The sequence below is a fragment of the Podarcis raffonei genome, chromosome 13 (assembly GCF_027172205.1).
Source record: "Podarcis raffonei isolate rPodRaf1 chromosome 13, rPodRaf1.pri, whole genome shotgun sequence".
NCBI lineage: Eukaryota > Metazoa > Chordata > Lepidosauria > Squamata > Lacertidae > Podarcis > Podarcis raffonei.
The window spans coordinates 14,321,973-14,335,554 of NC_070614.1; the positions used below are offsets into that span (position 1 = coordinate 14,321,973).

General features: G+C 47.0%; 1 protein-coding gene across 4 annotated transcripts in view; it reads right to left on the reverse strand.

The window, feature by feature from the left end:
* Positions 1-13,582, reverse strand: part of GJC1 (gap junction protein gamma 1) — a 32,458-nt gene continuing 18,876 nt past the window's right edge. For all 4 annotated transcript variants that reach the window (XM_053361572.1, XM_053361570.1, XM_053361569.1 and 1 more), the window contains exon 2: positions 1-1,589. In XM_053361572.1, the coding sequence (XP_053217547.1) occupies positions 395-1,570 (1,176 nt within the window). In that variant the 5' untranslated portion in view covers positions 1,571-1,589 and the 3' untranslated portion in view covers positions 1-394. The remainder of the gene's footprint in view (positions 1,590-13,582) is intronic.

The following is a 13,582-nucleotide window of genomic DNA, read 5'->3' on the forward strand; positions in this document are numbered from 1 at the left end:
TTACCAACTTTGTTTCCTTTTAATATAAAAAGTATAACTGAGATATCCAATGTACAAATACCAAAAATTGTGCATAATAAAATGTACCATAATGCTGTACACACAGTGTAAACCGTTCCAACGAGAATGATTGGGTTTTTAAAAAATAAAAAAATAAACCCGGGTCTTCTCCTGACCTGGAAGAAACAAGAAATAAATGTTCTGGAAACAGTGGAATGTGAGCACAAACGCTTCTTCTCCCCCCCGCCCCCGCCCCTTTGGAGAGTGTCCTTTGGCAGCCCCAAACACCCCTGAACTTAAACAAAGCCAAACATTTTATTTATGGGAATTCCTTCGGCAGCGAGTCTGCTGGTCGGCGTAAGCAGCGCAGCGTTAATTCCCAGGCGGGGCAGTGTCAAATCCAGACCGAGGTTTTCCCATCCCCCGACTTGCTGCTGCCGCTGCTTTTATTTGAGCTGCCCTTTGGCTTCTTCTCCTTGGAGCAGGTTGGGTTGTTCTGGTTGTTGTAGGCTTGGATGGCGAGGTCTAAGCGTTCCTGGGCGACTTTGATTTCCCGCTGGAGGGTCTCCAACTCGGTGGGGATGTTCTCCTCGTTGCTGCCGTATTGCTGCTCTTGGGCGATGTTCGCCTTGTTCTGCTTGTAGGCCATTTTGGCGTTGGACAGTTCCGTGTACTGGATCTGGTCGGGCTTCACCGCGATGTTGTAGCCCGGAGGCGCGGACGGCGTGTTCCAAGTGAACGGGTAGTTGTAAGTCCCCGAGTCCTCCAGCTCTTTCTGCTTATTGTTCAGCGTGTCCCGGATGGTGCCGAACCCCAAGTGGAGCATTTCCCACACGTTCAGAAGTAGACACAGGCAGCTCACGCCGTACATGATGAGCAGGAAGATGGTTTTTTCCGTAGGCCGCGAAATGAAGCAGTCTATCGTGTGCGGACACGGCTTCCGGCTGCAGAGGAATCTCGGGCTCACCTCGAACCCGTAGAGGAAATACTGGCCGACCAGGAAGCCAATTTCAAAAACAGTCCTGCTCAGGAGTTGCAGTATATAAATCTTCATAAGGCCGTCCTCTCGGATGCGCCTCCTGCCGTCGTGCTTCACTTTGGTCGGAGGCGGGTTTTCCTTGTTCTCGCTCTCCAGCTCGATCTCTGGGTACATCATCGGGTCCTCTTCGTGGTCGTCCTCGGCCTCTTCCAAGCCCCGGTGCTGTTTCCAGCGCATGGGGAAGGGCTTGCTTCGGAACTTTCTCTCCGTCTCGCCGTGCTCCACCATCCGGGCGATTTTGTGAATGGCGTAGGCCAGGTACATCACCGAGGGAGTGGAGACGAGGATGATCTGGAAAACCCAAAAGCGGACGTGGGAGAGCGGGGCAAAAGCGTCGTAGCAAACGTTCTCGCAGCCCGGCTGTTCCGTGTTGCACACGAATTTGCTCTGCTCATCGTAGTAGATGGACTCCCCTCCCACGGCGGTGAGGACGATGCGGAAGACGATCAGCAGCGTCAACCAGATCTTCCCAACGAACGTGGAGTGGTTGTGGATTTCTTCGAGGAGACGTGTCAGGAAACTCCAACTCATGGTGGTCAAAGGCTGTTAGCTAAGAACAAAAAAAAAAGGGGGGGGGGAGAAGAGAACATGGCTATTAATATCTCGATATAAACAAAGCAAAAGCCCTCTTAATCCCGAAGCCACTTTGCAAGAGTGCAAGGAATCTGAAGCAGAAATACCGCAAGACTGGTTAACGTGCAAATAGTGCAAGGAAATAAGGTTTGTCCTGTTGTGCAGTGAAATATACTACGAAAATGCACCTAAGAATAAATTTCTGGCTCTGCGAAACTTTTGTCTACCAACATTTTGCATATACTTGTTTCTACCATTGCATGTTATCCTGTACTTATATACTTGAATATTTTAACCATTTCTACATTTCCAAAGACCAGCATAAAAAACCCCACATTACACCCCAACTAAGGAAAAGGCCGGTTCACACAACGGAAAGGAAAATTATTGCCAAGTGGTATTTTGAAATTAGCTGCTGCTGCTATGCTTTATCTATTTCACTTTGTGTTTTTAAACTATGTACAAATGTGGATTTGAGTGTGTGTATTTACTCACAAGCAGGGCATTTATATAAATCACAGACTGATTTAAATTATTACAGTGCTACCTCAGGTTACAGACGCTTCAGGTTACAGACTCCACTAACCCAGAAATAGTACCTTAGGTTAAGAACTTTACCTCAGGATAAGAACAGAAATCACGTGCTGGTGGCGCGGCAGCAGCGGGAGGCCCCGTTAGCTAAAGTGGTACCTCAGGTTAAGGACAGTTTCAGTTTAAGAACGGACCTCCAGAACGAATTAAGTTCTTAACCCGAGGTACCACTGTATTCAAATTATTATTTAAATCAAGAAGGAGGCTGAAGCCTCCAACATTCCAATTAACGTATTTCCTAAGTAAGCACGTTTAACTAATTGGTAGTGTAACCATTAAAACGTATCTGCTTATTAAAGCATTTGTACTCCTGGGCTCCAGGCTCATGCAGCTGAGGGCCAGATCTCAAGGGGATCCATGAGGCTTTGGGTCCAGTGGATCCAAACGGCTTAGCAAAGCGTACTCCTTGGCTTAAGGTTCTAAGTGAACAAAGCAGTCTATATCTGAACTGCCCTTAAGGAAATGCTGCCTGGGTGTCAAGAGTTTAAAAAGTCGTAACTTATAACCCCAAAAGGCATGTTATTTAACATGTGATAACTCAGTTTAAAGCAGGAATGGGGAACTGCAGGACCAGGGGGCCAAATGTGCTTCTATCTGGCCCTGAAAACTCTCTCCAGGCAATGCGCACCCCATCCTGTTCTGCACCCTTCTCAAGTAGTTCTTCCTGGTTGGAAAACATCCTTGAGCAGTGATGCCGCTTGCTTAGATGGAAAATGCAGAGAATAGTCTTGGTGTTGTGGGGTGTGTGTGTGTGTGTGTGTGTGTGTGTGTGTGTGAAGAAAATTAATTTTGCATGGCTAGAATTTAGCCTACTGCAGGAGTTCCCAAAGTGCAGGGCGCACCAATGTTCCACAGACTTCATTCAGGTGGTCTGCACTGGTAACTCTGCATAGTCATGTGCTTGGGAAGCTGTGTACAGCAACTGCCCCATTGTTCTGACAATCAACAGAGCCATTAAAAAAAGATCCTATTTAAAATTTTAAAGTCTGGTTTTAAAATGCAACTTTTAAAATCATTGGGTTGTATTGTTTTTTTTAACCCACCCTGGAACAGGATGTCCTACTGCTGTATCCCATCCTCTGGTTTTCAAGAATCTCCCCAGCTGGGAAGTGTTCAACATGGTTTGAAGGTGGTTAGGGTAAAGAGACCTCTGACTGTTAGGTCCAGTCGTGGACGACTCTGGGGTTGCGGCGCTCATCTCGCTTTATTGGCCGAGGGAGCCGGCGTACAGCTTCCGGGTCATGTGGCCAGCATGACTAAGCCGCTTCTGGCGAACCAGAGCAGTGCACAGAAATGCTGTTTAGCTTCCCGCAGGAGCGGCACCTATTTATCTACTTGCACTCTGACGTGCTTTCGAACTGCTAGGTTGGCAGGAGCTGGGACCAAGCAACGGGAACTCACCCTCTTGCAGGGATTCGAACCGCCGACCTTCCAATCAGCAAGCCCTAGGCTCTGTGGTTCTGTGCCCCTAAAGAATCGTGTTCACAGTTTGGACCCTGCACTGTTGCATGAGGCAAAGGCGGCATTGGTAGCTCAGAGTGCCGTTAGGGCTGGGCGATATATTGTCCAAAAACAGTTTGAAGTCCATATCATGATATCAGTTTCATGCATTTTGAGCTGGAACTATACTGCAAATCATGGTGTCTGGGGGTGTGCTATGCAAAAATCACAATGTGGGGGAAACCGTGAAGCCAGCCAATGTCTCCATCCTTATTTTAGACATCGTGATATATTGGTGCATAGCAATGTTTGGCTGGTGATATAATTGCGATGTTGAAAAGCAGATTATTACCCAGCCCTAAGGGCCGTTTATCAGCACAGAAGCACAGCCAACAAATAAAGGAAGTGTATTAGTGCTCTTCATGGAAATTCCACCTAGCCAAGTGGGTCAAAAGTCAGTCTGGTGTAAGTACGCAAACTCTTAATCTAGGGAGACTTGGTTTCAAACACCCATTCAGCCATGAAGTCTATTGGATAACTTCAGATTGAACCCAACGCTCCCTCACAGACTTGTTAGGTATAAAACAGGCCTGAGAAAACTGTATGTCTTCCACCTTGAACTCTGTGAAGTTACAGATGAGCTAAAAATAATAAATAAACAAGAGCTGTGAAGCTGTCCAATCCTTCTCTTTAAAAGAAAAGGGGAAAAAAGGCTTAACATGTATGTACCGTGTAGGGAAAACATTACAGTGGTACTTCAGATTAAGAACTTACTTCGTTCTGGAGGTCCATTCTTAACCTGAAACTGTTCTTAACCTGAGGTACCACTTTAGTTAATGGGGCCTCCCGCTGCGAGTGCGCAATTTCTGTTCTCATCCTGAAGCAAAGTTCTTAACCCGAGGTACTATTTCTAGGTTAGCGGAGTCTGTAACCTGAAGCGTCTGTATCCCAAGGTACCACTGTAAGGCCAAGAGGCAATCCAAACATGGATATGGGCAAGTTAACCTTCTCCAATCCTAGGCCCTTATCTCCCATAGAGTATTATTGCTTCAGAGCTCAGAGAAAGTCCAATGACTCTTTTTTTAAAAAAAGACAGAGAGACAGAAATATCTTTCAGGAGACAGGCCAACACGCCTTATTAGGAAAAAGATTATATTTATGGGAGAAACCCTTCCCACTTCTAAGGCTGTTTCAGCAGAGGAAGAAGCTGCCTAGGGAGACTGCAGAGTCAGTCTCCTTCCTCTGGCATTCACCCCAACCCTCAAGGCCTCACGCTCTCCTTACCATTTTAAGGTGTCCGCATACATGGAGATTAAAACAGTCTTTTTTCCGTAATGGGAGGCTGTAAAACCTACAACCAGGGTTGAGTTTCCGTTCCGCATTTTATCCCAAATGAGCTATGTTCACATGCGCTGCTAAAAAAATAATCTTGTGTGTGCATGCATATCTCATGTGAAAGGTGTCAGGCAGAACAGTCGTAATGGAGGCAGAAAGAGCCAGCATTCCTCTATGCCCACAGAAGCTGGTGCAGAGGCGAATTGCCCACCATCCTAGGTAAAGGGACCCCTGACCATTAGGTCCAGTCGTGACCGACTCTTGCGGCGCTCATCTCGCTTTATTGGCCAAGGGAGCCTGCGTACAGCTTCCGGGTCATGTGGCCAGCAGGACTAAGCCGCTTCTGGCCAACCAGAGCAGTGCACGGAAACGCCGTTTACCCTCCCGCCGGAGTGGTACCTATTTATCTACTTGCACTGAGTGCTTTCGAACTGCTAGGTTGGCAGGAGCAGCGACCGAGCAACGGGAGCTCACCCCGTCATGGGGATTTGAACCGCCGACCTTCTGATCGGCAAGCCCTAGGCTCTGTGGTTTAACCCACAGCGCCACCCGCGTCCCTTGCCTACCATCCTAGCCACCCCCAAAACCAGAAAGGAAAGGAAGTGGGGGGGGGGGCTAGAACTGCAATCCTCGCCATTTAGATCGGCCTCTGGGAGAGGGTCTCCTCTGAATCCCATCATCAGATGGTTGTACTCTCATGTTTTGTTTTTTTGTCTCTCGGAGAAACGAACAAGCCGTTTATTCAGCATGCATCCTGACTTACACAACCCTTACACAACCCTTAAAACTACGTCTGGTTTCCGTACTGTTACAGGCCACCCCAATTTCTGCTGAGCGGTAGCAGAAGATTCCAGGGGTCTTGGCACACAACCACAGTTTCTGTTTCCTTGGGGGAAATTGAGATGCAGCAGAGACTAGTGGCTTTAAGAAATATGGTTCGTTTGCAGAGTTTTATGGAGACAGAGAACACCATGTTTACATCCCAAGAGGGGCTTGTACTTCGCAGCAGCCCAGCAATGGATATAGAGGCATCCTAAGCACCATCCACCTCTCTCTTTGCAACAGCCTGCTGCCCCTTAGTCCCCGCATGGAGTTCTGCCCACTTCCTGTTCCTTCTTCCCAGAAACCCCTGCTCCCCACACCTCCATTGTACAAGGACACCCTCTCTTCCTGTGGTGACATCACACACTCCTGTTACCCTGGCAACCTCCCAATGGGCCTTCTGCCGGGTTGATTACATCCATTGAGGGGCTAATGGAAACCAATGTTTCTTCAACGACCCATCATCACCAGGTTGGCCTCATGGGGAAGATAGCTGGTGTTATTCCCAGCCCTCGCTAAATTCACGAATGCAAAGAGTTTGCTCAAATTCTGAACCTTCACTGAATGTGGAGATTATGGGGAGTCACACCTCCAATTCATAACAGTACATACCATTTATTCTGATTTGTTTACAGGGCAGTTACATGACAGTGAGAATTGCTTGCAGGGAAGGAGCAGAACAGCTCTGCAATCCCCATGGATCATCTTAGTTGTAAGATCACCTTAAGGCTGCTTTCTCATGGTTTTGACAAGTGCAGTGATACTTCAGGCAACTGAGTCCACACTTCGGAATGATCACCGCCATTTTAGCAGTATGTCAATCCCCTCCCAGCCGCATTCAATTTTTAAAGTTGTGGTCAAACACGTAGGGCCCATATCAAAAGCACGTATATTCACGCAGCAATGCTTTAAGTTTTTAGAAACGTGCCTCAGTGCAAATGTAGAAATCGATTAGAAAAATGAAACACACTGCAAAAAATGGCACACTCATGAAGCTTTGTCACACCCAATAGTCTAAATGGAACACAAAAAGATGTACACCCAAAAGAGTGTGGACAGTCAGCGGAAATTTCAATTCCCTCTGTGCCACCTCCAAGAGAAGGCTGGAAGGATGTGACAATGGTGAAAATGGGGGGCCCCAGCCTGTGGAACACATAACAGTCTCCCCAGGGAAGTTTGCCAGGCACCAACGCTATAATCTTGCAACACCAAGTAAAGATGTTCCTATTCTCCTGGGTTCTGGGGCACTGCCATATTGGTTTTTGCAGCCATGTTTTTTTATGCTAGCAGCTGGGTTGGAAAAGATTTTTTCTTTTTTCATTTTACATGTTTGTATTGTGTACCGATATATACAGTGGTACCTCGGGTTACATACGCTCCAGGTTACATAAGCTTTAGGTTACAGACTCTGTTAACCCAGAAATATTACCTCGGGTTAAGAACTTTGCTTCAGGATGAGAACAGAAATTGTGCTCCGGCGGCACGGCGGCAGCAGGAGGCCCCATTAGCTAAAGTGGTGCTTCAGGTTAAGAACAGTTTCAGCTTAAGAACGGACCTCCAGAACGAATTAGGTACTTAACCTGAGGTGCCACTGTATTTCATTCTGCCCATAAACAGCTTCAATACTTCTTTGTAAGAAGCAACTCAGAAATTGAACAATAACAACAGCAACAGAGAGTGGAAAAAGCGGTGATTGCACAGTGCTAGAAGTTGCCAGCCTGGATAGCGAGTTCATTGTGGATTCATATCAGGGATTTCCCGATTTGTAACTCAGCCAGGTATTGTACACTAAAGGGAAGCTACAGGACGGAACTTCACTCCCTGTAGTTGTCATAATTTTGCATTACCGCTGAGAATGGCAAAGGCTTTTCTGAGGACAAAGGGGAAGTCAGAGCAAAAAGTATTATTCTTCCATTTTTATCTGTTTTCTGGCTCAGCTGCGTGGTGTGTGTTTTGTTTTTTTTAAAGCAACGTTCTGCAGCCTTGCTGTTCAGAGGTCACCCGTCCCCAGAGAAAAATGAAAGCTGCTAATTTATACAATTATCGGAAACAAGGGTGAAGCCTCTCCTGAACAGCATCATTCAAATGGTATAAGGGATGGGGGGTGGGGAGGGGGAATCATATCTGAAGAAGTCCCTGCATCCAAAAAGCTAGCATGTCAGGGAGAAGAGCCCAGCCTGGTCTCCTCTTCTGACAAACTATTTTCCTAGTTCTGGCTCCATGTTCAGCCACGGACGTGCAGAACACACACACACGTTCAATGTCTACGTCTGGGTACGGCTGCCCAAAGGCACGGACGGTGTGCAAGAAATGCACTGCCATTGCCAGGATTGTGTTTAACATTCCACCACAAACCACAGCAGTGAAACGGGAAGCTCCATTACAGTAGTAGTAGCAGTGGCGACTTAAAAAAAATCAAGCAAACCGTATGCCTATGTAAGAGGCAAGAAAAGAGCAGGGGAATATATCAAACAGATGGTGATGATGATGATGATGATGATGATGATAACAACAACAACAACAACAACAACAACAACAACAACAATAGTAATAATTTATTATTTATACCCCGCCCATCTGGCTGGGTTTCCCCAGCCACTCTGGGCGGTTTCCAACAGAATATTAAAATACAATAGTGCACCAAACATTAAAAGCTTCCCTAAACAGGGCTGCCGTTAGATGTCTTCTAAAAGTTTGGTAGTTATTTTTCTCTTTGACATCTGATGGGAGGGCATTCTACAGGGCGGGTGCCACAACCGAGAAGGCCCTCTGCCTGGTTCCCTGTAACTTGGCTTCTCGCAGCAAGGGAACCGCCAGAAGGCCCTCAGCACTCGACCTCAAGCAATGGCAAGCAAATTGTCACAAAATTTACCTAAGTATGAGACTCATTCCTGGGACTAGCCCAAGGTCACCCAGCAGCTGCATGTGGAGGAGCGGGAAGCGAACCCAGTTCACCAGATTACCGCTCTTAACCACTACACCACACTGGCTCTCATAGAATTGGAAAGGCCCACAACAGCCATCTATCTGGTCCAACCCCTGCAATGCAGGAATATTTTACCCAACATGGGGCTTGAACCCACAACCCTTAAGAGTCTCATGTTCTAGGGACTGAGCTATTGTCCTCCCAGCGTTTTGTCTGCAGCATGTGATACCAGCGGCAAGGCAAGGCAAGGCAAGGCGTATGCAACAGGAAAGGTCCACGTGGAGGCTAACCCCCTCCCCAGCTCAACCCCTGTTCTCACCTGCTGAAAAACATTCCAGCAGGATTCTTTTCGAGCCTTTAGGTACAGGCAGGTTATAAACCGAAAACGAACACATTCCTTGTTAGGGAAGGGGTAGAAAGACAGTGGAGAAGCGGGTATGTGCATTTTACAGAGCTAATAAACGAGCAATTACTAAGGATGGATGCACTCAAGGGAGAAATTCCAGCAGCGGCCACATCTGATTATGTCTCCTAAATTCAATTAGAGTCATTCATCTTTCAGGCTGCGTACGGATGCCAACTACACCGCCATCCATTTCCATGTCCTACAAAACTGGTCTGGTTTCGGGGGCAGAGATAGGGGGCCACATTTTGGTAGATTTAATTAGCAACCTAGGTTTTCCAGAACTTTTCCCTGAGAACCAGTAACACTGAACAATTCATTCAGCTCTCACTGGAAGGACAGATTGTGAAGCTGAGGCTCCAATACTTTGGCCACCTCATGAGAAGAGAAGACTCCCTGGGATAGACCCTGATGTTGGGAAAGATGGAGGGCACAAGGAGAAGGGGGCGACAGAGGATGAGATGGTTGGACAGCGTTCTCGAAGCTACGAATATGAGTTTGACCAAACTGCGGGAAGCAATGGAAGACAGGAGTGCCTGGCGTGCTCTGGTCCATGGGGTCACGAAGAGCCGAACATGACTAAACGACTAAACAACAACAAAAATAATCTGACCAGAGAAACACACACACACACACACACACACACACACACACACACAAAAGGACCCCTAACTAGTTTTTTGAGGGTGTAGAGCATGGCCAACTAGGGTAAAACTAGACATTACATGGGAGACTCTTGATCGCATCTCCCAATTTACCGGTATTTGCTTAAAGGCAGCTTGCATGAGATGCAGAGCTAATTGCCTCCCCTATCCCTCATCCCATAAGTACGGTATCTCTCTCACACACTTATTTGGAAATGGGCTTCAGAATTCAATGGGGCGTCTAAGGGAAACTGTTTAAGTGTAGGCAAGGGCGATATATCAATATATCACCCAGGACAGGTATGAGGAGCAGACTGCGATGTCAGCTTCACTATATCACTGGTGAAACCGCCACCGCTCCTAAGTCCCTCTGCTGGCGACTTCCTCCAGCGAGAAGAGGGACTCAGGAGCGGTGGCGGTTTCACCAGCAATATATCGCTGGGTGAAACCGCCATCCCAGTCTGCCCTCATACTGCACAGAGGGAGAAAGAAACTGCATCTGCAAGGCACCGATACAGCTTGTTCCTCCCTGTGCATCTTTTAACTGCTCGGCTGAGGAGCGTGCGGTTGCTGCTCCCCTCTAAGCAGGTAAGGATCCCCCAGCCCGGCACTGGCTCCCCCGAAAGTGGGGGGAGCACTGGGGATAGCCCTGCCAGGGATGTGGTCCGGGGATGCTGAAAAGCTGATGTTACCCAGCCCTACTTAGGCGTAGATTGAAAAACAGGTACAGTGGTACCTCGGGTTAAGAACTTAATTTGTTCTGGAGATCCATTCTTAACCTGAAACTGTTCTTCACCTGAGGTACCACTTTAGCTAATGGGGCCTCCTGCTGCTGCCGCGCTGCTGCTGCGCGATTTCTGTTCTCATCTTGAAGCAAAGTTCTTAACCCGAGGTATTATTTCTGGGTTAGCGGAGTCTGTAACCTGAAGCGTCTGTAACCTGAAGTGTCTGTAACCTGAGGTACCACTGTAATTCCTCACAAGTATCTACGAATGAGTTTTCTAGCCAACAACATTTCCTAAGTGCATCTCTGAAGACTCACCACTGCAGCTGCAAAGAAACTACAGTCCTGACCCTGGCTAGAGAACCGTTTTCCAGAGTAAGTGCCCCTTCCGGGAGCACCGCACATTTTAAACAGAACTGTTCGTATTTATCTGATGGAGTCCAGATTACCTGTATACAATAGAACCTCTGCTTACATTACCCCCGGGTAACGTAAACTTCAGGTTGCGAAAGCTGCAAACCCGGAAGTATTTTTCTGGGTTCCGCCACGCACGCATGTGCAGAAGCGCTCGATCATGCTGCGCGCATGCGCAGAACAGGCACCTCCGGTTGTGGAAACCTCGGGATCCGACCAAAGCTCCCAAACGGATCCCGTCGCAACCAGAGGTACCACTGTATATAGAGCATCCATCCTGATTTGCTTGTACAAAGAATGTGGGAAGGTTAAGATATTCTCGGCTATTTACTGATCATTCATTCTGATTTGCTTACAGGATGTTAGAAGGTGTTGTAGCAAATAAACGTTACCCTGTGCTTTCTAGTGCATTTTCCTTATGGCAAAAGTCTCATTCAGGGGGAACAAGCAGATTTGCTGCAGGAGAGCTCCAAATGAACTGTAATTAAGCAGCCTGGGTTTGCAGGTATGTGACTGGGTCCCACCCCAAAATAGCGACAGTCTGGAGGTGCTCTGGGAAAGCCCAGGTAATAGCCAGTTCACACCACAAAACTTGTGCCTCCAGGTCTGTGTGCCTGAATCCTAATTCAAAAATTCTATGCAAGTTTTAAAAACAAAATCTCTCATCTCTGTGCGTTGCAGGGGGTTGGGCTAGATGACCCTTTAAGGTCCCTTCGCAAGTCTATAAATTCTATGGTTCTATGGCTCTTATATAACTGCTGAGTAAGAATTCTGATACATCCCGCCCCCCCCCCTTTGCAAATGTTTTCCAAATAACGGGGGTTATTCAAAGCATGCCTTACCCATCTCATGTGACATGTTGAAAACAGAAGACGAGTTCAAAAAAAGCCACTAATGTCAATGTTGATTTGAAAACGTCTTCTCAAGAGACGTTTTGTTTGACAAGAAGCTTTTGCTCTGTTGCCTAGTCTGGGCATTTTAACAAGGCATGGCTGATCCCCAGCCCCCACATCCTTTTCCCGAAGAATCTAAAAACCACTTGTGAAATTATTAGACCTTAGATCTTTGTTCTATGCATAAAACCAAGATGTCAAAATATCTGGGGGAAGAAATCTGGGGGGAGGAGCGCAGCTATAGATCCACGGGATGTTTTTCTGCAGTCAAAAAAATTTAATATGTCAACTTAGCTGCCTTTGCTCTTTCAACAAATCCAGGCACATAAGATTGTTGGAAGACACAGAAAATTGCATGTCCTGTACTGAAAATTCAAAAGAAGCTTTCCATGCTCTCTTGCATGCTCCTACTAGCGTGGAAAGGGGAAAGGTACCAAGGAAGGGGGGAAAGCAGCCCAAATCACATTTAGCACATCCCATCCGATGTCAAGGAAATAAGTGACTATCTGACTTTTAGAAGACATCTGAAGGCAGCCCTCTTTAAGGAAGTTTTTAACGTTTGGTGTTTTATTGTGTTTTTAACATTCTGCTGGGAGCCGCCCTGAGTGGCTGGGGCAACCCAGTCAAATGAGCAGCACATAAATAATAAAATTGTTATTATTATTATTATTAGTAGTAGTAGTAATAGTCGTTTGGGAACACTTTTTAGTTACATTGCAGGAGCTACATTGCTATCAACAGCAATTGTGACTTAAACAAGGCTGGTGTGTTAGGCTTTGCACACAAATAAAATACGTTCTCTGACCTAAAACCTAACCTCTGGACAGTAATAACTGAGGATAAATCACCTGTAAATGTAAAGGTAAAGGATGGTTAAGTCCAGTCAAAGGCGACTATGGGGTTGTGGCGCTCATCTCGCTTTCAGGCCGAGGGAACTGGCCTTTGTCCACAGACAGCTTTCCGGGTCATGTGGCCAGCATGGCTAAACCACTTCTGGCGCAACACAACACCGTGATGGAAGACAGAGTGCACGGAAACGCCGTTTACCTTCCCGCCACAGCGGTACCCTTTTATCTACTTGCACTGGTGTGCTTTCAAACTGCTAGGTTGACAGGAGCTGGGACAATGCCATCCCAGCTTTGCAACTTAAGAATCACAGAATTGTAGATTTGGAAGGGATCGATCCTGAGGGTCATCTAGTCCAACCCCCTGCAAAGGCAGGAATCTCAACTGGATCACCCATGACAGATGGCCATCCAACCTCTGCTTAAAAAACTCCAAAGAAGGAGAGCTCATGGCCTCCCAGGGGAGTCTGTTCAAACAGCTTTTACAGTCAGAAAGTTCTTCCTGTTTAGTCAGAATCTCCTTTCTTTTAACTTGGTTCCATTGGATTGGGTCCTACCCTCCGGAGCAGGAGAAAAATACCCAGGCGGGCATGTGTCTCTACCAGGGTCCTACTCGTGTGTAGGCTGAACTCATGACAACAACAAGCTTGCTCCATCCTCCCTGGGACAGCCCTTTAGATTTTTGAAGATGGCTATCATATCTCCTCTGTCTCCTCTTTAACAGGCTAAACATGCCCAAATTCCCTCAACCATTCCTTATAAGGTTTGGTTTCCAGACCCCTGATCATCTTGGTTGCCCCCCCCCGCAGTAGGATGCTGACTCAGCCATGCTGCTTCCCCAAAAACATTAAACGTTGCAGCGTATCACTGCACTCTCTCTTTATCTTATCAAATTAAATTTGCAAAAGCAGCTGCAAAAACTGCTCCAGGAAT